Genomic DNA, 27,107 nt, shown 5'->3' on the forward strand with positions numbered 1-27,107 from the left:
ATATAAATATTGTTGATCTTCTGAAAGTGAAATAATAAAATAAATCATTTTAAAAGAATTACAAAAATCAGTGGATGACATGGATTATGTTTTTTTTATGAGGATTTGTCTTTCAAAAGCAAAAGCACTTCTCTCTTTATAATTGGGGCTTTAATAATTACGGATTATCATGCACGCGACTCAGGGGGTGACGAGGGGATTGGTACGTCTCGGGGGCGCGCGCTCCACCGTCGTGACGTCACGGGAGCGCCCGTGCGGTGGGAAAGCCACCGGTGGTAGAGCAGGCGGAAAGGAGGGAAAGAGAGACCGTGGAGAAAGACGGGAGGAGGGCAGAGAGAGACAGACACAAGAAGGGGAGGCAGTCCCCCCGAAAAGACAGCGTTTCACCTCAGCTGACCGTCTGGCTACGTTACGAAAACGTCACTTTTTTTGAGGTGAAAGCAGCAGAAGAGGATATTTTTTTTTACTGGCCTTTCTTTCACGGAGCGTATTTCACAACCGAAGGAAGCAACGTAAACACAGCCGCAGTGAGTACTGGAAGTTAGCTGGCAGTGTGAGTGTGCACATGTATGTTTTATTACACAGGCCTATTTGTGTGTGTGTGTGTGTGTTTGTGTGTGTGTGTGTGTTTGGGAGAAATGTTCACTTGTGTGTCGTCTGTGTTCATTTGAGTCGTCGTAGCTACATCAGCAAAAACATAATTAAAATTTGATGCCCGCTTAGAGGTGCAGCAGTTTCAGGTCAGCTGTGAGGACTATACACACACACACACACACACACACACAGCAGCAGCAGACTGTCACTGTGGTACATTTTGTATTATTTTTTTCGTGCCCGTTCAACAAGGCTTTCTCCTATTTGGTTCAATAAACCAATTGTAGCTGCACAGCTAGAGGCTTTCCGCGGAATATCTGGCTAATAACGCTGTCTCTTCTCTCTCTCTGCACCGCCAAATGCGATTATCAATCTGTTCACTGGGTTGCAGCCGGCAGAAGATGTGCTGCTGACAGCTTTATAAAGCCACATAATTGTTATTTTACAGCGACTTTTTCTACTTTATAGTGGATTTATCTCCCATGGTGTGTGTAATATCACCTCGGGGACTCGGAAGTGCTCATGTTGTAGTCAATATTAAGTTACTACAATGTTCCCACGGGAGCTTTAAATTGTGATGCATTATTCCTAAAGGTTTCCCCTCCCCGCATTCAAAGTGCAAACCTTTGCACGTCTCTTAAAATGATGTTTTCAATAGCTGCTGCACAGGGCTGTCAACAGCCATGCCTCGTCAGCTGACAGAGCAGATGCAAAGCCACTCTAGAGGCAAGATGAAGCAACTTGTAGAAGCTTGGGTAATGACAACATCTTTGACATTGTTGCTCAAACACGGATCCCGTGGAAGTGAACGTGTTAATAAAATACATTTTGGTGAAATTTGCTGCGTGTGTTTTGCAATGTCACGGGGAGGAATAGGGGTGGATAGAAGAGGGGACACCGAGATTTCCTCTATGTTCCGCCCACAGCCCTATTTCTTTGCGCCGCCCCTCCTTCAGGAACACAGAGGGAACTGAGCTGCTTCCTTCCACTCAGACTTTTGTAAACACAAAGCATTTTTTAAATATCCAGGCTCTCTCCTATCAATTCCTAGAACTAACTTTGTATTTCTATGAACATAATTAGATAGATAGCAGCTTCAAGGATCCCATTTTGAAATAGCTTTGAAAGCTACAAATGTCATCACAGTGGAAGAAGTTGACCAAACTACTCTTGTTAAAATAACATTTAAGTAACCTAAAAGTGGAAATGTAATTATGAAATTGTGTTCATTACAAACGGGGTCAATTTGTGCACATTTCAGGACCCATGAACAACAACAAAAAAAAACTATGCAGTGTAAAACAGATGTCTTTGCCCCACTTCTTTTTGTATCTGCCTTTTTTTTTTGCTCTATAGCCCACTTGACACAGATGGGGCTGCTTTGAATTAATATATTTTATTTGTTCCAAAATACATTTGTTACAGCTGCAGCTGAAAGAATATTTTTTTTAGGGAATACACAGATGCAATTCCATACGGATACTTGTACCCTTTATGATGGAAAAGTGATATTTTAAGTCTTAACTTACACATTCACACAGTCAGCTGTCCTTCCCGGGTGTAAAGAAATAGGGCTGATGGAAAATCTCGGCATCCCCTTCTTTACCCTTGGACATTGAAAACAAACATAAACTTATTCATATTTGTCATAATTTCGTAATTGTAGAAATAGTGTAATAGTTTTTCTGCTCTGCTGCCTGTAGACTTCTCAACATTTGTGATTGATTTTTTTAATTTTACCATGGAGAAAAAAACTTGTTGAGATTCAAAATCTCTTTGTCAAGAGTGTCCTTGCCAGATATTTAGCAAACACTCCTTTTATGGAAACAACTTATCCAATCCCCTGGCTGAGTTATCAAGCTGATAACTGGCATCAATTTCTTCATAATAAGCCTCTGGTCAGGCTATTGTGATTGCAGGATTACGCTTAGGTAACTTCTAAAAACTCATGCAACTACTTCTCTGAACAGTTGTAACTAAAGTTTTGGAGTTAACTACTGAATTGCTATGTCATAGATGGATAGAGAGATAGAAAGCAGACTTTCATGAGGTGTCTGGGTCACCTTCTAAACTCCCTTTATCTTTATTAAACTTGGCAAGATGACTGGACAGGCACATTCCTTATTATACAGGGTGAGCCTGGGGGAGTTCCTCTCTCACTTTTCCCTGCATTAAACACCGCTCAATAAGCTGTGCCTCTTCCTTGCCTTTGTGTTAATTGTCAAATGTCATCATTACATTTCCCATCCCAAGTAGCAGCAGCAAAGATTAGATAAGTGTGCTTTGTGTTTGCATGTGCACAACATCGATGTTCTTTCTTTATATCTGTGGGTTTTGGTGTGAGTCATCAAGTGTATGGGTGGTTTGTTTGCCCAGCCTGCATCTCGGATTAATTTCCTGTGCCACACAATAGACTGGAGCTGATGCTATCTGTCCTTTATCAGCGTTGTGCTTTCCAGTGTCTGAGCCATATTCCATGTCTTATCGCTGATCGGACTGGTGAAGTTACAAGTAGCACAGTCTCTCTGCTGCACCTAAATCTCTTATCTTGCACAGACATCTTCTGCCTAACATTTAGTCCCATGTGTAATTAGGCTGTTCGGTTAATTGAAAAAGTCTCATACAATTTTGAATTATCTAGTACCCTCTTTGCAGGAATAATTATTTTTTCTCTTCATCGGAGATTCACAGTCTAAAAAAAGCCAAACACTCTCAGCTTCATTTTTTTTAACATGCATTTTCACATAAATCTGAAGGAAATCATTTTGTTGCCGTCCAGTTAAAATGCACAAATCAGCACATAACTGTCATCTTAATCAGTCATCACTATCATGCCCTGACATGAGGGCAATATCATGTGTATGCATGTGGCCTGAAGCCAAACCACTAATGATATGTTACTCAAAACCCACATCATTGCCTGCGCTATGTATTGCACATCAATGCTGAACAAGTCATTAAAGTCCAAATACAATATGAAGTAGTGAAAATGCTTTTATTATGATAGAATCAGGAAATGTGGTGTTTTTAGTAGCCGATTAACACAACTCAAAACCACACATTCAGTTAGAACCTACTGAGATCTAATACACAGTGACTTTAAAACACATCTTTCTATGGTCTCATGCACATTTATGATTTAGATATCCAATGAAGCAAGCTTCTTTCAGGGGGAGAAAGAGGGTCTTAGTCTTTGAATACGTATTTATATGCTCAATCCCTTTTAATACTCTAATACCGTGATATAATACTGTACTGGAAAAAGCAAAAAAACAAAAAACATTGCACTTTTTACTCAGAAGGCAATCTTGTTTTGTAAGAGTAAATGTTATTACAGTCATTATACAGGAGCTGTGAAGGTAAAAAAAAAACACACCAATATGGTGAATGTTCGCTCATCCCCTTAAATCTCCACTTAGATTAGGTGCTGAAAGCGTACGACTCTCCCCCTCAACCGTCCTGTCGAGTTAACTTTCAGGGGGGAATGTGTAAACCCAGACTGCACCAGTGAGTCCTCTCCAGCCTCATCATATCACAGTGAGTCTGACAGGAACAGAGAGTAAAAGAGGATAAGAATATTCAATATGAGTATGATGTGATTTTTATGAGTCCCGATCCTCAGGCCAGAGACAAACTTTGTCTAAATCTGCTCCCATGCTGAAACACCAGCTGGCTAAGTATAGGTTTAGTGGTGTTCGTGTGTGTTGCGCTTTGCAGTGTGACAGATGCATGTGTGTTGTTGTTGCATAAATAGAACATTCAGAACACCTTTAGGAATGCTGACGGAGAAAGATGCAGGAAGTGAAAGCATTGACAAGACAATAGTCAAAGAGGGATTAGAGGTAGACGAATGGTAATGATGTCAACTGAAAGCCACAACAATTATGATTCTTATTTTGACAATGGATCACATGACCACTTGTGTGTGAGAGGGGTTTCCACTAAGGGATCAGGACATTATTAGCCGACCATGCTGTTCCTTTGTTGCACTTCTTTGGCCCACAATTTAACATTTTGTTTCACTCATCACTCGTAATGTTTAGCTACAGCTGCCAAAAATACCCCAAAGCTCCCCCAAAGCTACGTGCCAATTACCAAATAATGCAAGTTTGGGAATTAACAATTAGTTGCTAAACATCGGAATATTTCCCCCAAGAGCAGGTAGAGACCAAAAGCAAATTATTTTGACCACTCTTAGCTAACTGGTTGGATACAATTTAAAAAATATGTTATTGCTCATGTGGTGCCAAGTTAGAAAAACAAATGCAAGGTCTGTCCTAAGCTGTGCATCGCGTAAGCATTCAACCACAGAGACGTTCTTGGTATCCTGGTGTGATATTCTTGGACTTTATGAGGCCTAAGACAACATTGTGTGTGTGTGTGTGTGTGAGGAGGCAGTGTGCTGAGAAAAGATGAGACATGCAGAATGTCTGCTGTTAGTCACCGTACAGTGAGGCAGAGGATGAAATACAGGGCGTTGTGTGTGTGTGTGTGTGTGTGTGTATGAGGGTTTCCTGTAGAGTGTTTTGTGGACACAAAGGGGATGGGGTTATTTTGGTTCTCAGGTTCACTCCTGGGGCTGTTTCAGGATCCGTTCCAGGAAGTATTGTGGTTCTTCTGAGGTATTTTGTGGTTGGAGGTTTACAGTAGTGCATAGAACGCAGCTAAAGCTAAAATTGTGATTATAGATGTTATGATCTGATAAGGTTAATGATGTAGATTAGTCTGCATAATGATCTGATTAGAGTTTACAGAATTGGTTGCATGTCAATGAAAATGAATTCAGGAGCAATTTGATACAAAAAACTGCTGAAAGGAAAATAGCAGAAATCAATTGATTCAGCTTCTCAAGTGCACATTTTAGTTTTTTATGAAATTAACCGAATATCATTGATTATTTTACTTCTGGTGTTTGAAAGAAGCTTGTGGTAAGTTACATACCACCAGGGGTTGTGAGTCAGCATTTAGCAGCTTTATGACACTGCCTTTTTGTAGAAAAAATGTTTTTTGGCCTTACCTTAGGGACACTTGCATACTTCTACCTGTCGCCTTTACTGAAACCCTTTTATAGATTAAAGGCGAAAAATCATAGGGGTTTAAATATTGTGGCTTGAAACAGCAGTCTGAATAGGGCTATAGTGACATTACAGTGCAAGAGTCAAATAGCTGAAGATATAGCTCTTTAAGTTTTAACAGCTGTTTTACATTTGTGTCCTGCAGCATCAAACACATTGCTTTCTCACATTTGTGTAAAAGGGCAAGAGGGATGCTCTGCCTGTTGACAGATGTTCTCGGAAAGTAATATGCATGCCTTTTCTTGATCTCATGATGCCAAATGCGTCACAAGTGTGTTTGTTTGTGTGCTTGTTGCAGCGGCGTTGTCATTTTAGTAATTATTGGTTCTTCTTATCTGTTGTTATGGGAATTATGTTAAAAGTGAAAATTGAAAAAGTTGCCAAAAGCGGTTGGTTAATGTGAAATTTGAAGCTGCAGAGGTAGTTTGTATCCTGTACTGTTCTGTCTGTTTATTGTTGTGCTTGTTTGGTACTGTTTTATGTGTATCTGTTTTATGTATTTTAAAGGCCCATCTAGGGACTGGCATTGCAAATTATCTATGGCTATGAATGCTGTTTGTTACAAAGGTTTACTTGCTCCCTACTTGTCCCTTTACAATTAAACATGAAATAAATAAATTGCCAACCTGTGCAGGGTGTGCAGTGCTATGTCTCTAACCCAATGCATGCTGGGATATAGTCAAGTTAACTGCAACCATAAACAATCTTGGGAGTTCAAAAAATTATGGATATTTTGTCCTGGAGTGATTAAGAAATAAAGCAATGATAGGAAAATAATATAATTAATTTGTGATTTTTTTTTTTGTCGCTGTCTGTCCCACAGTTTGACAGTGCAAGCCTTGATATAAGCAGGGGTAGTGATTTTTACATTTTACAATAGGTGGAAATGCTAATGAGGAAGGCTCCATAACCCTCGCACCAATCTGTGCCAAACATACACTAGAAGACTGAGATCATCACCAAAAAGAGAACAATGTGTGTGTTCAGTAAATGCTTAAATAGAGGCTCAGGAAGAGGCCAGATACTGCAAACATTCTGTATTAAAGGCAGAATGAGGGCACGTATATACATTATCTACAGGTCAGCAGGTCCAGAGGGGAGGCAGAAGATAGCCCTGAATACACACACTCACACTTCACTCTGTCCCTGCAGTCTCATCATATTGACCTCAAATGAAGCATTAGATGTGTGTTTTGTTGACCTGATCCCTCATGGCCACTGAACTGATGTGCATGTGCGTTCAACTGTGAACATTCAGGTTAGAATGTGGGTGTGTTGATGTATTTAAGAGGTTTGAACATGTCAGGTTTTGGGGGATTTTGTAGATTTCCACATGTGTACAGTTTTTGCTCTCTTTTCTTCCCTAAGTGAATATTCTCTGTGTAAGTGTGTGTACCTGTGCTCGAGGCAGGGTCCTGGCCTGTTTCTGTCCAGGTGTGTGTTTTTGACCTGAGGGGAAATGGAGCAGATGGTCCCGTTTTTGCGACTGAGTGTGTGTGTCTGTAACTGGACAGTTTTCAGTTGCATCTCCCTGGCCAAAGATCTGTGCTTCACAGAACATAAGTTACTGCAGGGCTGTTAAAGACATGGAGGGGGCACAATGAAGGGGTCGACAAAAGGGCTGCACAGTTAATCACACTTTAAACGAAATGGTAACATTTGTAGCCAAATATTTGCAAGAAGCTGTGTATATTAGACAAAATACTGTGCAAGCAAAATACCAGTTTTGAACCTTATTTTCAAATGAATAATGAATGAATAATGAATGAATAATAATTGTCAAAAGACAATTATTTCCTTTCTTCCTCATTTGTCTTTTGTATCCCACTATGTATGTTCATCTTTTTCTTCTTGATTTCACTTTGTTGACAATCATTGGATTAACACTGCAGTTAAAATTCCTTGATGGCTGAAATTATCGAGAAAAACCACATAACCACATAATTAAATAACTTAAGATGGGTATTTCTTTACTCTACGATTACGCATTTGTTACACAAAAGCAAAATATTCGAGAATAAGCATAGGAGTGTTCATTCATGCATGTGTTGACTGTTTATGAAACCCAGTTTAGTTGTAAGGGGAGAGTGTGGATCAGATGTTAGGTTCAGTCTCTGTGTCTAGTGGGTCATGTGACCACTGACCTGAGGATTACATCACTGTCTCCAAGGATACCCAGATGACTGAAAACATGACTGTAAACCAGAAGGACATTCATTTTCAATAGCTGTGATTGTATTGTCTTTATCCAATACAGTAGCTAACTCCACTGACTTACACTTTGGGTTGCATATTATAATTATTAACCCCAAATTTCTAAATTACATGTTCAAACATTCACAACAAAGTTTTTCCACTGCAAACAAACATTAAAACTAAGATCTTATCACATAATGGGTAGATAGAGGGGACTGGGATATATGAGCATTAGCAACAGATACTGCATACAGTATATAAGCAGCATGTGTTGAGCCGACGCTTATAAATGATCATTTTTGGCTAAGGAAAGTCAAATGTCACAGATTACACAAAATGGATGCTGAATGAAATCACATTTTAAATTTAAAGGTTTCTGAGAATTGAATTGATTTGACCTGTTTTTAATTATTTCAGGCAACACACACAAACACACAAATACACATACAGACTATTTGTAAGCTGTAAAAACATGTCTCAACACTATATCCACCTAATCTCTAATGTAGCACATAAAACCCTCTGTGTCCATGTGTTAATTTGCAGAATAGATAGGTTTCCCTAAAATTGATTTCTAAACAGATTAAATTGACTGGATTCAAGTTTTTTATTTTTTGTTTTAGTGCATGTAATCTATCCAGCAGGAACACTTTTGGTTGTTTGCTTGAATTCATGCTTTATCAGCTGCTGTCACAGAGGTTGCTTCTTCTTTGCGGCTGATATGAAGACCAGTTACCAGAGGGGGTTAGGACATGGTGTGATTGTGAAAAGGAGGTGTGATGGGTGGTGAACAGACAAAGCAGCCTATGTGATCATATGAACAAACTGATCAGGAGATGTCTGCTTGTTCCCGTGGCAAACCAAAGCTCTTTGACCATGCATTCAAGGAGTCACTTTTGCATATATTTCACATTTTTATCTCTGGTAGTAGTAGTAAATAGCCTCTCAAAATGGATACGTTTAATAAGTGAGCTTAGTGGTAGGAGTGGGGATCAGCATAGGCTCCACGATACGATATTATCACGATACTTAAGTAAGGATATGATATTATTGTGACCTTGATTTCTCAATGGCATATGATAAGGTACTATTGTATTAAATTCCATTTGATAGAGGAGAGAGATCTCATTAGTATGACAACCTATCCCAGAAAATGTTTGTTATCTTTACTTAACCAAAATGTTAAACTCAATGAGATGAAATAAATCTAATAGATGAAAAGTAGGTGAACCAAAGCTAGTACCTGGAATAAATCCAGTGTCTTCCTTTGAACCTTAAATGCAGTATTTCTTGATGGCTCTGATCCCTAAATCCTTATCTCTTTCTCCCTTTCTTTTTAGGTGATCCCATCATCACAGGTAGTGTGGATATTCTGGCTGCCTTTATCTGAAGGGATGCTTTATTGATTCGTCCTTTCAAACAAAGCCCAGTGATTACGGGGAGGGTGTTGGAAAGGCTTTGATCACAGCTATGTCAACACTTCACCAGGATATTTAAAGCCAAGAAGGACTACAGTAGAGGACTGACTGGAGTAATTTATTTTAGCCTTACAGGATTTCAGAATTTTTTTTGCTAATCTGAGTTTAGTGTGAGTTTTTAAGCATGAGTTTTTGACAACTTCATTGAAACCACTCACTCTATTGTACACAACTCAAATTGTCTCAAAATGTACGGAAGCTCCCGCTCCGTCTCAAAGCTGGATGTTGTTGGATCCAATGGAAACGGGTCAATGTCAGGGAGTCCTGGTCGTTCCCCCCGCCTCCCTCGCTCCCCACGCCTCGGACACCGTCGGAACAGCAGCAGCAGCTCCACTGGCGGACTCACTGGCTCCGGTAAAACCCTTTCCATGGAGAACATTCAGTCTCTTAATGCTGCCTATGCTACAGGCGGTCCGATGTACTTCGCTGACACAATGGATGACCCGGTTGGCATTGGGAGCCTGGGCAGCGGGTTGAATCCCTCGCTACCCAAAAATACCATGACCCTGGGCAGGGCTGGGGCCAGGGTTCCTTATGGGGTCAGGGCAGCTATTATGGGAAGCAGTCCAAATATTAACACTGGAGGAATGGGTGGAGCGCTCATGCCCAGTGATGCGATAGCATTTGGGGGGGACCTGCATAACCAGCCTCCACAGTCAGCCACTGTGCCCCACTCCATGAGACAGGTGAGGCATTACTGCATTTTCTTCTTTTATTAAATTACATTTAGTAATTTATGTATTACTTTTGGTGGTGTCTGTTTGCATTTAAATCTGCACTTAATGTCTGACATGCAGATAACAGTACGCTGAATTCAAAAACATCTGTTTTGCTTCCGTGTTTACTCAAACCTGTGATCCAGTTGACAGGTCTATATCAAGATGCTGATTAGACAGCATGATTATTGCACAGATGTTTTTGGGCAGATGTTGCTAGTTTTTGAGGGGTCTTGTAATTGGCATGTTGACGGCATGAGCTCCCCCCCCCCCCCCCCCAGAGGTGTTGCACATGAATTGAATGACTGAAATGTATTTTCCTGAAGAAAAGCTTTAGCTGGTACTGTATGTGTACAGTTTGTTTAAATAGAGTCAAGGCCACCCTCCTACTCCCTCTGCAGCATTAGTCAGAACATAAAAGCTAAGCGTTCCAGGAGTGATCCTCTGTCCTCTTCAAGACCTGCCTCCTCCACTTTCTTGTAATTATTTCTTCAATCAAAATGTTCTCTTTATCTCTCCTTACCTCCATGATACCTCCTGTATTGTTCATCACATTCATGTGCGGCATGTTGATTTTAAGGGCGCTCTTATAGCAAATATTGACTCTCATACATGTAATGTGGATGAAACGTGTTCTATTTCTCACTATTATGAGCTTAATACTAGAATAGAGTTTTTCAAAAAAGAAAGAAGAATCTGTTTGTTAATTAATTCAAGATAATAAAAAGATAATTTTTAATATTTTGTGCTCTCACAACAAATGTACTATTGTAGGGGGAGAACGTTCTAATTATGACCAAACTTAGGGTTGTAAGATATAAAGGAAATCTCATTCATACTTCAAAAATGGTTTGTTGGATGTCTTTCAGGTGAGAGAAGGTGCCATGACAGACCTTCAGTCACAGTTACGAGAAGTGCTTCGAGAGAATGAACTTCTACGCAGAGAGGTAAGGGATTTGTAGATATTCACACACCTCTCAAATGATATATCAATATAAGTTATTCATTAGTAGTTTCTCATTTGACTGATTATTTACTTGTGTGTTTCTCTGTGAACTCTGCTGAAATTAAAACAAAGATTCCAGCTATAAGGACGAAATAAACCATAAGAAATATTAGCAGGAAAGCTAAACTGTAATGAGTGAATACAGATTTTTAACCTCCATATAAACAAAATAAAGGGTCTAAGAACTCAAAGTCACAATGTATGATGTTGATTTCTTTTAGCTGGATACCAAAGAGTCCAAGTTGAGCTCCTCCATGAACTCCATTAAGACCTTCTGGAGTCCAGAGCTGAAGAAAGAGCGGGCACTGAGGAAGGACGAAGCCACAAAGATGGCCGTGTGGAAGGAGCAGTACAGAGTGGTGCAGGAGGAGACACAGGTAGGAATAAAACACATCTGCATGTGTGTTACTAGCCTTATTCCACTTGATGCAGAGACAGAAATAAATTAACAGGAAGCTTAATATATCAACAACACTCAGTCTATTTGGCTTGATTTCATAGATTTTCCTTTCAATCTGAAAAAGTCTGTGATGTAGCTGTCTTACTCGGTTTTGTCACACATAAAAATATATGCCCTGGCAAAAAGTGGGGCATCCCCTGATCATTTCTTGGCCTGCTCTGGTGGATTTGTCTCGCTTCTGTAAGACGGCCTTGAAGACGGGTAAACGGATGATGCAGGCCGCCTGGTCGGGGACTCCCAGCTGTCTGTTGGTTCAGAAGCCATCTGGATGAGACGTAGCTAAGTCTGGCAGGAGGCCGGGATATTATACAAGAGATGACTTGCACACATGCAGGCTGGCAGTCATGCGCTTACTAACAGTGACTCATTTCACACGCTGTCATCTTGAAAGCAGAAAGTGCTCACTAAATTGGTCACTACTGTTCTCCTCTTATTTCTAAAATCACAAAGTATTATATCACTCTCTAAGAAAATGTACAGCCAGTTTGCTGCCTAACATGTGTGGTGAGTGTGTGCCGGTGTACTGTATGTGCATCCATAAATCTTTGAGTCTAGATGTGTGTTCAAAGTGAAGCGTGTGTGTGTGTGAGAGAGAACAAAGGAACAGATGATCAATCTGTCACTCAAGAAAAATCCTCAGTTGCCTCCACACTTTTATTTCTTCAAGTCAGGTGTGTGTGTGCTGTAATAGTGAGTCACACACACACACACACACACACACACACACGTTGCGGCATGTAAGAATATGTTCTGTTCTGTATGTTGGGAAATGCATGATGTTCACTCTCTCTCTGAAGCGCTTTCACTTTCATTCCCTTCCTTTCCTCCAGACAAATCACACCCATTTAACCCAAGTCACCCTTTTTATTTCCTTCTCTTATTATCCCGTCGCTTTCATTTTCTTCAATCTTTTTTTTCTTTTCTGTTTCCCTCGCTCAATTTTTCTCTCTCTCTTGTACTCGTTCTTCTTCTCTCCTTCTATTTCTGTCATCACACGGTGAGTCAGCTCCCGCTTTACTCCCTCTTACCTTCACTCCTCTCTCTCTCTCCCTCTCTCTCTCTCTTTGCCATCATCTTTGTGTTAAAAAATTTAATTAACTTACCTCACAGTCATTTCTTGGGTTTGTGCATACAGACACACACATACACACACTCACACTCATGCACACACATGCACGTTGTGTCACGCCCCTGCTGAGGAATGCATATCTCATCCCCACCCTCTGTCCTATCTCCTCCCTTCTTCTTTCCTCTACACTTCCTCTTTTATTCGCCTCCTCCTTCATGCTCGGCCCACTCTCTTCACCTCTCCTCCATCTGCCTGTCTCGCACTCTGCATTAATCCTTTCCTCTCATAATAATTATACAATGTCGTCACCATAAATGAAAGACATTCCTAATCCTATATTTGCATTTTTACTAAAAGTTTGCTATGTGCAGTTCCTCTTTTTTTTTTACACAATACATGTGGTTGCAACATTTCCATCTTGAATCCAAAAAAGACCCCAAAGCATTTTTCACTATTCCCTTGGCACCAACTAATCTGAGAGTAGCTGAAAGATAGCTTAATCTTCATTTGACTGCATCAGAATGATCTGAATGAAGGGCCACTCCATTCAATAGGTAAACTATGCTGACAGTGAGTGAGAAAGCGTTCTCATTTTGCATAAAAAGAATGTATCTCATTTCTTGCAATAAATTCACTTGACTTGGGCAATGTGTTCATTGCAAATACTCAGGCTGCACACTAGATCCAACTTACATCATTATTGCAGTATGAGTTAGCATACAGTTGCCTGATTATGCATCCAGCAGAGACAGAGCAAGTTTGCATTTTTGTTAGGAGTCCTGTGTCTGGCCTCCTAACAAATCAAAGACAAATATTAATAGTCAACCACTGAATACGAAATATAATGTGACAAAATCTGCAAGTTCTTGTTAACAACCTAGTGGGTGTGCGATGCTTGTTAATAAAAGAAGTAGAAGTAAAAAAAAAATGAGCCCAGCTTACTCCTGATGGAGAGCTTTTGTCACAGCTTGGAGGAAGATAATCTCTAGAAAAGTGAAATTAAACATCTTTCATTCGTCAATTAGATTAGATTGATGCTTTCAACTGTGTTCCCTCCCTCATCCCTGCCACTTGCTTTCTCTTGTTTCACTTCCCACATCCACTAATTTTCTCTTCCCACAGCGTCCATTCTGTCAACACGCTCTCCATCACTTCCTCTCTTTTTCTCTGCGTCAACATTTCACTCCTACTTTCAGACTCCCTCCTTCCCCTTTCCTTTCCTCGCCCTCCATCTGTGCCTGTGGAGCAGTTTTTGCCATAGAATTAGATTCAATAGAACGGACACACCCTTGTCTAACAAATCAGTTGACCTGAACGGGGATGCCTGCTTTTTTTGTGCAGCCTAATTGTCATTTCTGTTTGTCTCCTTTGTCATATTTGTCCATAATCTTGCTCTGTTGTGTGTGTGTGTGTGTGTGTGTGTGTGTGTGTGTGTGTGTGTGAGAGTGTGTGTTCACCCAATTTGTTTCGCCTCTTTGATCACAGCAGGTAAGTATTATGTTTCAGGGAAAAACACAGAGAAGCAGTGGAAAAAAAGAGAAAAAGATGAAGGAATGCCTGGAATTCCAAAAGAAAGCTATACTGACAGTTTCTCTCTTTCTTCACCAAATCTCACACTCTCTATTTCTATCTTTTTAAGCCTGTTTTTAACCATGACATACAGGGTTTCCAGTCTCTTAGCTTACTGTCCTGCAAATAAATCAATGAAACCAAGAAAAAGTCAATCTTAAATGATAATGTTACTCATTTCATTTCTATAATCTAAGCAATGTTATTATAGTAAGGTGCACTTTGACATACATTCTGTGTGATTCAGGCTCTCTGTTCTATGTAGTTTAAGCCAGCACTGAATCCAACCATCTGAACAATAACCACTCTGTCTGTCTGTTTCTGGGGCTGCTTGTTCAATCTATCATCCACTGTACTCCAGGCGAGCCGTGTGACGTCAGCACCGGCGTGCGAGAATGTGTTTATGTGTGTCTCTGTGTATGCAAGAGAGGGAGGGGGCAGTGTGTGTGTTTAAAAAGGGGATGTATGGTATTGACAGCAGTCTCTACAGTCTCATGCATGTTCAGGTATTTTTGAGACTTCATTAGAGTGCATATGCATGACTTGCTTTTTTTTAAATGTAACACACATTTTAGTGGAAGCTATCGCCAGCGTGTGTTTGTTTGTGATAGAGAGAGAGACACACACAAAGTGAGAGCACAGTACCAGGAGGGTTTCTGTGTCCTTGCGTGTTGGCAGCTTTACGTGTATGTCAGGACAATCAGGCCTTTTGTAAACACAAGCGTGCGTGTCAGTGGAGGCGCAAATTGCGAAGTCGCCTGCATGTTTATAATTGCTTATTTAAGTACATTTCTGCACGTGTTTGTTAGTGTGGAGACATGCAGAGAGACGATGTTTCTCTGCATGCATTGTATTTATCATTTCTATTTTTATCTCGCCTGTGTGTTTTTGTTTACTTGAACAATTTGTGCGTGTCTTATAGAGACAGAAAGTACTTGGCAGCGGCTCAGAAGTTTTGTGTTTGTGTGCAGAGAAAGTGCAGTAGCCAGTAGTTGTTGTACTTTTACTGCTTGCTGTGTTTTCATTCTCTTCAATTATTTAATCTAATACTCAAGGTGCTGGTTAGAAATAGACGTGTGTGTGTGTGTGTGTGTGTGTGTGTGTGTGTGTCTGTGTGTGTGGGGAAGTGTGTAAACGTTTCTCCTTTTTAACAATACCTGAATCTCAATGAGGTTTGGTCTAAGGCTTTGCAGACTAATTACTTTTCAATAAAGACGGAATTAACAGATTTTTTTAGTTTCACTGTTTAAACATAACATCAAAAACAACAAGTTTTTACAGAGCCCTATCTTTACACTATTTCTGCTGTTGTTAGCTGGGGACTTCACAAGAGGCAAGAGGTCTAATTGTTTGTGTGGTAGATTTAAAGAAGCGTAACATCTGAAGCTACTGAGACCAGCTGTGAAAAATGTCTGGTGGTCCATCAGCTCAGCCCTCTCTCTCTCACTGTGTGTCTGTGTGTGTCTTCAATGATATTAATCCAAACAGGCAGGTAAACACAGTTCCTGTTACACCTGGGTGACACTCTTCCCTTCAGGCCGAAGGTGGGATGACAGAGATAGAGAGATGAGACAGGGATGGAGAGATTGTCAGCCCTCCCTTCTCCTCTGCTATTCGGCAATCCTTATTTTTTTCCTTTAAAGTCAAATTTAGGGAGACAGAGAGAAGGAGACACAGACTGGCACATGAATATTTTCCACTTTGTGGACATCAGGCCTTCAGGTTAGTGTGTAAATCTGTGGTTCTTCTAGAAATTATGGAAATGTTTAAACCATTAGAAACAAGTTAAAAGCATGTTTTCACCTGCACCATAAATAATGAATTAGCTACATTTTTTCTACTCAATCTTAACAAACTGACTGATCTATATAAAGAAAAACAAAGAGAGAACTGTCAATAAAAAAAACTACATAATAAAAGCATTTTACAAAGTTTTTTGTTCAACATAACAAAACCTGATGAAACAACAAATTTGTCTCTAACTAACACCAACCAATTCAAAAAGATCACTGTCATGATGCCAAGCTATCAAAATGTTTTCCAATTCTCCAAAAAATACAGGTTGTGTCTTTGGCAACAGCACCTTTCTTCTGCAGTGAATGCTGAGTAGGCCCCTCTGTTTTATGATATTTGTATTTTGCAATAGTCGTACATTTTGAGGTTCTAGTCATTTAAGACTACTGAAAGTATTAACACAAAGTCTTCCTCTATAAAACTGTGTTTTGGTGGTACACTGGGAAATATCTCAGAATGACAAATAAAAGAACAAGCTACCAGAAAAACTAACGGCCTTAGAAGGTTAAATTAATGACACACAACAGACTTGGACCAGTTTCCGTGCTGACTGAAGAATTACAATCACCGCTAAGCACTTAATGTTATTACACCTGGATTGGAACTGAGCAACTGATGCAATTTCTAATTTCATTACTCAAACTTGGCACTGGGCTTGTCCTCATAGGTCCAGAGAAGTCAACTAAAAAAGTGTGGTGCCAAGTGTTTCCTGTGTGAGATTTCCATTTACTGTATAGGAACAAAAATGCAAGCAAGAGTTTTCGTGCCAGCTGGCTGCAAATAATAAAAAAAAAAGCTTCATCCGGCTATCCCAGCATGGACGTGAGAGGAAAAAGTGAGAGCGAGGGGGCGGGATGGATCACCAAGATGGATTGCGATGCTAAGATGTGTAAGACGTAGAGCTGGAGAAGGAGGAAATCAGGAAAGTGCATAAGAAGGATGGATCAAACTAGAGCAGCAGGAAGAAGGGCCAGGAGGAGGCGAGGAAGGGAGAAGAGATGGATGGATTGAGCTGAAACCAGCAGATGTAAAAAGATGAAAAGACTGATGGAGGCAGATGTGACCAATGAGGAGATGGATGAAAAAAGGACGGCGAAGTAGAAGTGAGAGATTGACTCAAAGAGAAAAGTTAGGGAAGAAGAAAGTGTGGTAGAGGAGATGAAGAAAGTCTGCTGAATACAATTTGTCTTGATGTTTGGTGATAATGTCATTTTACTTTCTAGGAATTATGCATTTGAGTCTGAACCATGGAGACAGGCTGGTAGCATAAAATCACAGAGGATTTGTCATAATTCAGAGATTCAATCTTAATGAACTGATGCGAATTCAGAGTTTTGTAACGAGATTACTGCTGGGTTTTCGTGTTAAGAAGCGAAACTAGGATGTAAATCTCTTGGAAGAGAGCTGTAGAGGAAGATGAAGGAAGAGGAAGGGGAGGAGAAGGATTTATGGAGAGAGACTCAAAGAGACCTAGCTGCATACTCACAGATTCTGCAAACATTTGGAGCATTCCTCGGGAGTCACGCTTCTCAGCTACAGATCTACAGCTCTGCAATCTCTGCTCTATCTTGCCTGTTTTTCTGGTAGAAATAAGACGGCTGACATGGCCATTCGACAGATACAATTGAGTGTTCTCTGGACGTATCATCCTACCGGACGTCTCATGAAAAGATTAAAAACTTGATTTCAATACATCCACAGATTTGAAACTAGAACCTTAAAAGGCTTTTCTTTAAATATATTTACCCATGTTTTCATTCCTTCATTTAATCTAAAAAAAAAAAAAAAAAAAAGGATGTTTTTATGTCCCCTTGAAACAAAAAGAAAATGATGGATCTAATCCGTTTATGACATATTGAGCAAGATGGCCGGTTGTGCAGACTCAGCTGATTTAACAAAAATACAGAGGAAACACAGCAGAACCTGTCTGCATGAGTTTAAAGTGAATTCTGGCTGATTTTATTGCCACTGATGCTGGACTGGGTAGATCTGAGTGTGAATGTGTTTGACTTGGTTAATATGATCAGTGACTGTCCCAGAAATGGCAGCATGCAGGCTTAGCAAGGTTTCCAAACAGCATATCAAAGAAAAACATCATACATGATTCAACGCTTAAAAGAAAAACACAACTGTGCCTACCTTGTCTTCCTCCGTCTGTTCCCTTCAGTTTGCACCACATCAACCTCTGACTCATTATCCCTCTCTTGTGTGTGTGCTTATGCTGGCATACTGTACGTGTGTGTACCCAAGTCACTTTACAAATAAAATATCAAAATGTGATGTCAAAAACCTAAATAGAAAGATATATTTGAAGTCTTTAATCTCCCCTTATTCTAATGTGTTCTTGTGTTGTTGTTTTTTTTCCACATGAATGCTCATCGCTAACAGATGGCCCTTCAAACCTGTGTGTTTATTTAGTCCGGATGAAGAGATAGGTGAGGAAGAGATAGAGAGAGGGATGTAGAGGAGGGGGGGAAGGTAAATACAGGGAGTGTAGAGAGCAGAAAGACAGATGGATGGAGGACAGGAGGGAGGAGAATGAGAGGAACAGAAAGTACAAGAAGGAGAAATTTAACAGAAAGAGAGGAGAGAGAGGATTTCTTCTCTCGTGGTGTCTTATAAAAGTTTTAATGCCAAGAGAGAGAGGGAGAGATCGCTCCATTTTCCTGCTGCTTACAAAAGCAGGGTGTTCATTTTACAGCGGAAAGAAAGAGAGAAAGTGAAAGGAAAGAGAGAGTCAGTGTTCCCTCTTTCTCTACAAGGCTGTGAATTTGGTAGTTCTCTCTCTCTCTCTGTCTCACTTTCCCTTTTTTGTGTGTGTGTGTGTGTGTGTGTGTGTGTGTGTGGAGGCCAGTGGTAGCCATGTCTGTCCTTATAAGGAGTGGGTTTGGGAAGAGTTAGTGAGGAATGAACAGAATTACAGCACAGTCACTCCACCTCCTCCTCCTTCTTCTTCTTCTTCTGCTGCTATTTCTTCTTCTCTGCCTCTCTCACATCTAGCCACACACATCTATCCTTGTGTTTCAAAAAGCTTTATGCATTATGTTAATTTCTCTTCAAACTATTTCTTCTCCTTTAAACCCCCTGCTGACCTTGATGTCGCTCCTCAAACTGACTGATTAAGGTCAACATTTCTCTCCCCTGTTGGCTATTCTGTGTTCATTCTCCCCTTCATTTAATCTCTTTCCTCTTCCTCCTTTATTCTCATCTATTTATTTCCATACACAAATAATTTTATTTTCTTCCATCAGCCCATTGGGAAAACACGAGGATTTCTTGTTTCCTTTTTATTGTATTTCCTCGTCTTTATTGTTTTCTTCATCCTCAGAGAAATAAGATCTGAGTGTGGTAATCTGCTTGTTGTCTGATGTCTGAGTGGGCGATGCTTTCAAACTCCTCGCGGCCATTTCACACACACACACATACACACACACACACACATTTACAACATGATCACCGCCACTTACATTAAAGCCAGCTTGTTGTGTGTGTGGCGTGCTCAAGTGTATGTGTTTTCTGTGACAGTGGGTTTTTTTTATAGGGTGGGGGGTGTGGGTGGGGTTGACTCAACCCGCAAGCGCAGAATAAGCGAGGGATGAGACGGAAGAATAATAACAGAGATGGTTAATATTAAAGGACAGATGAGCCATGGCCTGAGGAGAGTGGATGATGAGCGGATGGAAAAATTGTCACCATATTCATAACGGATTTCCTCTTTTTTTTTTCTTTCTTTTCATCTTTTGCCAATAATACGGAGAGGAATTATGAAGTTTGCTCATTAGACAAGGATTACATTTGTTACTAGACAGATGTTTTTTTGCTCAACTCAAGCATGCTCTTATGTCATGGATTTTTAGAATCAATTCATACTTTGATAAAAGTTTCAAAGACAATGTTATATTTTCTATTCAAGTCACAGATTTAGTTGTATATCCTGTGTTCCTGCAGTGATTTGTGAGAATTTGAATCCATCAAGTGCTATAAACTTCTGTCTAAATCAGTGTGATAAAGTTATTATAGGGTCCCACATTTGTGACTGAAAAACTGATCTCATTAAACATAAAGAGTGATTAAAGAACAGGAACCAAGGAATAGTGTTGTAATCCAGACCAAAGTAAACAAGACCAATACATACCAGAGACCAGAGTGCTCCGAGACTGAGACAAGACCAAGATATTTAGGGATCGAGACCGAGACAAGAACATAATTAAATATCACTGAAAAATCTTCATCTTGTGTGCAGCAGGCATGTCACTCACTTAGACGGTAACACTGAGAAGTTTGCTAATGAAGACTCTTATTAACAGCTCGTTGGTAGAGACAGACAGAGCAAAAAGTTTTCAGTCCGTTCAAAGTCACAATCCTTTTCTTTATTTTTCTCTAATCAAAGCAGAGTGCATCAAGTAGTCTGTTTGTAATCATCCAGTACACAGATGGCAGAACATATAAATGCATGAATTTGTTCGTCCCTAACATCGTTCCGCTTATGCAATCAGGAATACATTTTCACAATGTTCCTCCAAATTAATCACAAGGACAGTTCAGTGAAATCGACAAGTTTTGATGAGTTGACTGCCGCCCGAGGAAAAGATAATTTCCCATCTCGCGCTTGTTAACATCAGCTTGATGAATTGATTTGCTTTTCTCTGACACATCTGAAGGAAACATTCGTCATTTTGATTCGTCATCTTGTTTATCTCAGCTTTACAGTGTTTACATCTGTTTCTCTTCCCTTCATAGTTAACATATGAACGTGAAAATACACTCATATAGTGTTAATACAAGTAATGACGAATCAAAGATTAGAATTTCTTTTGCTATATATTTTAAGTGAAGTTGCATGACTTGTATGTAGTCTGGAGAATAAGAGTGCGTCTTGAGGCACGTGTGTTTGCATTCTTCTGATTTAAGTTGTGACCCTCCCTCTCAGGCCTCTCCCACCCACCAACAACAAATTTACACTGTCAAAGGTTAGAGTCAAAGGTGAAGCAGAAAAAGATGACGCAGCAGAAACTTTGAAGAAAAAACGTATTGAACCCCTCTCTCTCCCTCTCTCTCTCCCTCTCTCTCTCCCTTCATTTCTTCTTCTTCTTAGCACAAAAGATGAGCTGTGTTCTCAAACTTTCCTCGCTGCCTTCTTCTTATCGGCCTCTCTGTTTTTGTTTCCTCCTGTTTTTTCCTTTTTTAAATTCACTCCCTCTTCCCTTCCCACTCTCTCGTGGTCTGGCATTTCTCTGCTCTACATTCCAGCTGTGTGAGTGTGTGTGTGTCCGTGTGTGTGTGAGTTGCAGGGAGTGTTGGTGCAGACCCATATGTGCTAGAGTGATGTTGAATTCTTTATATGTAACTCTTTGAAGTCGCATAATGTGTCTGTCTGTCTGTGTGTCTTTGTGTATGTAGGTGCACGGTTAGTTTGTTTAAGCAACATTACTGAAGCTTTGTGTTAGCTTGTGTCATTTCCCTGACATACCTTAGGATAAGTGTGTGTTCATGTTTCCTGACTGATTACAGGATGTTTTGATGTTGGCATGCATGTACATTTCTTCAATTACACACAGTATACCAAACATGTTTGTATCAGGAGAAAGGATCTGCGTGTTTCTGTTTGTCTTTCTATACCTATGACACATATACATCTGGCATTTTTCATTTTGCATAATATGTACATTCAATTAACCCACTGATTATCTTTTGATATAAATTGATTCATTGTTTTGGCAAAAGGCAAACTGTCCTGTTTAATAAAGATAATAAAAAGGCCCAAAGAAAGGAACTTAAACAAAAAATGCATGGACATTTAAAGGCAATCCTGATGGAAAAAGTGAAAATAAAGACACAGAGATATTTCAAGCCTTCGTAAAATAACAGGGTTTGATTTGAGGATCACTGCAGATTCCCTTGTATTTTAAACTCGTTCAAAAGCACATTGAAACTGTTAATGTGTTTTATAATTTATCATCCTTTAGTCCTTCTTTTGGTCTCTAAAGCAACTAAAAACATCCAGAGATAAAGAAACTGTGATGAATGAGTTTGAGAAAAGCTTCAAAGGCTCAATGTAGAAAGCAAACCAATTTCATTTCTGTTAAAAAAAACAAACAACAACTCAGAAAAATATTTGTAATTAGTTTTCTTAACGTTCACTCATAATTCATCTTTGCATAATGAATAAAGCCTAATGCGAAGCAATAGAGATTTTGTGTGGATTCTTGCCCGGTCTCTTCATAAGGGTGGATTGTGTTTGCATTTCTGAGAGAGGAATCACTGTTGGAATGGAGACAAAGGGATTCAACCACAAAGGGAATATTTAAGAGGGGAAGAGGATGCTTCTTCTTCTTCAGGAAAGTCCTATAAATGTCAGTCAGCCTCCATTATTTGTGTGTGTGTGTGTGTTAGGAGCTATTTTATGAGTCAGCAGACTTACACACACAAAAATGCACACATGGAAACACCAGCAACAGAGAGGTATCAAACTAAAAATGTCAGTGACAGGTTTCTTGGCAGGTTTTTCTGCAGCTGTCTCTCTAGAAATATAGAAATGAAAGATGTGGACATGACACATCAGAAGATACACTGGCTGTTCTTAAACATAAAGCAGACTAATCATGAGAGACAACTGCCTTGATGTTATCCCGTCATCCCGTTCTTTCCTTGTTTCTGTTCTTTTGTGTCTTTCCGCCAATTTAATATATTTGACTTGTTGCCTCTCTCTTTTGTTTCTCTTTTATTGTCCTCATGTGCATTGATAACTAAAGCTAAAACACGTGTATATTTCTTCTTTATTTCTTCACTTTCTTTGTCTCTTCTCTTTTTCCACCTCTGGTTTGCATGTTCTCTCTCGCTCACCTCTTTGCTACCTGTGTTATTTGTATCTGTGAATTTGCTGTGACTCATGTAGCGATGACGTGTCTGTTGTGCAGGTTGTGTGTGTGACGCATTTTCAAGAACCCAGGACATCATAGCGACAACACACACACACACACACACACACACACACACACACACACACACACACACACACACAGTTTAAACTCCTCTTATGTCTGAGTCGGGGGGGGGGGGCACACATGTCATGTTGTCCTCAGCAATGAAGGTAACACACCTACCTGCCAACACTACTTTATAACACGCTCACTTGCTCAAGATGACAAACACCTACTGGATGCTGTCTTAGTCAGCCAGTCTCTCACTCACACATTGCTAAAAAATCATCTATTATGTGCATTGATCCAGGTACAAATCATTCACCTTCACTCATTTTAAATGAGAAGAGGACTCTACGGCTCACACAGTTTACACACTTTATCTCCTTTAGGGAAGCACCAACTTTCCTGATACTGTTTGCGACATCTCAGCTATTTTCCTAATACTGATCATGATCCAGTGTGACGGCTCACTTTGTTCCTCAGTTTAAAATCAAGCATTAACCATTGCATCAATACTCACAGATCCAGATCAAACCCCAGAACCTCTGCAAAAAACGAATGCACTGTTGCCTGATTTTATCTTACTTTAGTAAAGGGGGCTGCAATTAAATTCCAATTCTTGTTTCTGATCAATGAAGGCGCTTCACAACACATGCCCATAAGAACTTCTCTTTCTCCCCTACAGCATCTTCAGTGCACCATTCAGGCTTTACAAGATGAGCTCCGCATCCAGCGGGATCTCAACCAGCTCTTCCAGTCAGATTACTCAGAGTCTGGTCTCTTCGGAAGCCAGCCAATCGCTCCTCAGGACATGACGGAGGACAACTTCCTGCGTCTGCATGGCGAATACGAGCGACAGGTCAAGGAGCTCTTCCTCCTGAGGAAGACTTTGGAAGAAATGGAGCTGAGGATAGATACACAGAAACACACGCTAAATGCCAGGTGATTTTTTTATTTCAATTCAGAGAGCTCTTACTGTACTTGTTGCCGTGTAAAGTCGCTTTAACTCTCTTTTTCCTCATACAGAGATGAATCTATAAAGAAGTTGCTGGAAATGTTGCAGAGCAAAGGTCTGTCCTCACGGGCAACCGAGGAAGACCACGAACGAACGAGGCGGCTTGCGGACGCCGAAATGACGATCCACCAACTGGAGGGCTTGTTGGAGCAAAAAGACAAGGAGATGCTACAACTCAGAGAGGTGTGTGTGCATTCAAGCATTCCCATGTGTGTGGGTGTGTGTGTGTGTGTGTTTGGTTACAGCCAGATGTGAGAGTGTGCAAATCAAACCATGTCATTTCCAGGCACGGCCGTTGTCTGATTCATCTCTAGGCTCATAATTCAGTTTAAATGTAACACAGAAGGATCAATATACACACACAGATACACAGGATGGTATCTTTTATCCTTTCTGCCTGCTCTCTCCTGCACATATTGTGTCTTTAAACACCACACTCAGCTGTTTTAACCCTTCCTTCATCACGTTTGTTCTTTGATACAACAGCTCCCTCTAGTGGTGAAATGTTGTTAACGAGTATTTAAATGATTGGACATTTTCACCGTTTGATATATTACTGTACAAAAAAAAAAAACCTTGATTTTGATTTTCAAAACACTGACAACATTTTGATGACTGAAATACTTCTCAGTACTAGTTTATTTCATTTTTGTGAATTTAGGACTGTTTAAAAAGATCAAACATGTTATGGAAAAATGATTGGAGAACACTGCATGAGTCCCATTACAGTGAAATAAGCAGTGAATGAATGAAAATGTAGAATTTGTTTTCAGAATCTGTTCCTGCTTACAAAAACTGAAATATTCAATAAGATTTATTTATTTATTTATGTATGTTATAGGAAGAACTCAGTTTAACATTATATTTCTGAGAAACTAAACCTTTGTGTTGTCTTGTTCAGGTCCTTAAAAAAACAAAAAAAAACAGTGAATCTCAAATCAACCTTTTATAATCAGCTCCAAATGCACCGTGGGCCACAGCTGTGAGGGAGAAACACACACACGCGCACACACACACACACACACGCACACACACAGGACAGTGATGAGTCATTTAATGTTTCACAGGCAGCGAACAACTGAGAAACAGAGTTAAAAAGCAGTTTTAAAACATCATTATGAGATACAGATCTGCAGACCTCCCAGCTGTAGAGCTCAAATCCAATTGCACAGCTTTTGCAAAGATAGTTTCAAGTTTAAGGGAAAGTCACGGAAAGTAAATAATGAAAGTTGTGCATTTGTTCACAGACTTCCTCTTCCATTGCTGACTCCTCTCTTTAAAAAAAACAAAACATTTTCATTAATTAATAGACCAGTCCCTGCAGCTTCCACTTACAAAAAAGACAGATATTTTTAAGATTGTGTAATTGTGTCCCTTATGAGGATGGAGAAGAGTTGCTGCAGTAAGCAACCTGCTGTAAGGAAGCATAGAAAGTTTTTTTTTTTTTTAATTCAAGCTACTAAATACTTAATTAAAAAAAATACAAAATGGGTCTCCAATAAATATTTGAAGAACATCAAAGGAATAGCAATAGATTGTTCTGTATGTTGTTGTGAAGAACAGAAAAGTAGGTTTCAGTTTCTATTAAATAAATATATAAAGTCAACCTGTGACACTCCCCAAGATGTAAATAACAACTAAGACATCTTCAAGCAATATCTGAGAGTGTATTTATCAGTTTGTGTGTGTGTGTGTGTGTGTGTGTGTGTGTGTGTGTGTGTGTGTGTGTGTGTGTGTGTGTGTGTGTGTGTGTGTGTGTGTGTGTGTGTGTGTGTGTGTGTGTGTGTGTGTGTGTGTGTGTGTGTGTGTGTGTGTGTGTGTGTGTGTGTGTGTGTGTGTGTGTGTGTGTGTGTGTGTGTGTGTGTGTGTGTGTGTGTGTGTGTGTGTGTGTGTGTGTGTGTGTGTGTGTGTGTGTGTGTGTGTGTGTGTGTGTGTGTGTGTGTGTGTGTGTGTGTGTGTGTGTGTGTGTGTGTGTGTGTGTGTGTGTGTGTGTGCGTCCATGACCATTCACAGCACTCACAGTAGTGCCCTAAGCCATGACACCCGACTATCCCTTTCTCTTCACATGTGTGTGTTCTTGTCCGCCCTGGCTCATGCATTAACGGTCTTTGTGGGAGTGTGTCTCACCCCAAAGAGAAGCAGTGATGCGTTCACTGCCCTCTGCTTTCAGTCTCCTCCCTCTCTCCTCCTCTTTCTTCTTATTTTCTTTTTACCCTTATTGTGCTTTTACATGTATAAGTACTACACTCCCCCTTCTTTCTGTCCCCTTTATGCTCTCATTTCACTTGTGAGTTACGATGTTGTATCTACAGCCTCTTTGCTGGGATTCCTCTGCATGCTGTGGAGTCAATAAGGGAGCTTAAATTTCGTCTTTATGGAATTTTATTGGAATTTTTTTAGTCTTTTAGGATTTTTTTCTTTATTGCTTTCTGGAATTTCCTCCATGGATCCAGAACTGATGACATTAGCAGCATGTATTTCTTATAATTTGAAGCCATAAGACTGGATTTCTTTGATTTGAATTGAAAATTTGGCTTTCAATTAAATTTTTTTAGATTCCAGACTGATTTAGATGTAATTTGAACAAACAAGCTTCAGTCCTTGAATATAATAACTATATTTTTATTTTAGTCTTCGAAATCCAGATTTTTTAATTAACTTTTTAAGGGGTTAAACAGTGTCAGCTTAGCTTTCCTCACAGTTTAAAGGATGTGGGATGGACGGATCGACCCAAGAAGGCTGAAAATGAGCAGCTCATCCGCGAGAGGGAAACACCTCATTCCTGCCTCCCCCTCCATCCCCATCTCTCCCTCTTTTCCTGTGTCTCCCTCCATCCCTATCCCGCCTCATTTCCATGTGTCTCCCCCTTTCCAACCCTCTCCTCCTCGTCCACCGCCTCGCCGTCCCCCGCTGAGTCCTTCTCCCTCCTTCCCCGCACCGTCCCCACGTTCCCACCGTCACTCCATCCACCCCATCATCCTGCCCTCCTCCTGTCCTCCTCACCATCCTACATTTGTCATAGCCGCCTCGGTCCATCCCTCAATCCAACACTCTCCGTCCTTCCCTGCTCCCGCTCCTCGGCCTACACCCGCTGTTCAGCCCTCCCTCCATCCCTCCCCTTCACTCGCTGTAGCCTCCAGTCCCGGCTCACGACCTTCTCCTCCTTTGCTCCATCCCCCTGTCTCTCTCTCTCGACTTCCTGCTGACCATCG

The 27,107-nt window shown here is 40.3% G+C and overlaps 1 protein-coding gene across 12 annotated transcripts in view; it reads left to right on the top strand.

Moving 5' to 3' along the window:
- Positions 1-418: 418 nt before the first annotated feature.
- Positions 419-27,107, top strand: part of LOC132956260 (ELKS/Rab6-interacting/CAST family member 1-like) — a 103,612-nt gene continuing 76,923 nt past the window's right edge. For all 12 annotated transcript variants that reach the window (XR_009665990.1, XR_009665991.1, XR_009665992.1 and 9 more), the window contains exons 1-6: positions 419-527; positions 9,206-10,029; positions 10,929-11,006; positions 11,287-11,442; positions 23,566-23,822; positions 23,907-24,078. Coding sequence is in view for 8 of the 12 variants with exons in the window: in XM_061029598.1 (XP_060885581.1) it covers positions 9,532-10,029; positions 10,929-11,006; positions 11,287-11,442; positions 23,566-23,822; positions 23,907-24,078 (1,161 nt within the window). In the remaining 4 variants the exon portion in view is untranslated. The remainder of the gene's footprint in view (positions 528-9,205; positions 10,030-10,928; positions 11,007-11,286; positions 11,443-23,565; positions 23,823-23,906; positions 24,079-27,107) is intronic.

Source organism: Labrus mixtus, chromosome 22 (genome assembly GCF_963584025.1).
Source record: "Labrus mixtus chromosome 22, fLabMix1.1, whole genome shotgun sequence".
NCBI classification, from domain to species: domain Eukaryota; kingdom Metazoa; phylum Chordata; class Actinopteri; order Labriformes; family Labridae; genus Labrus; species Labrus mixtus.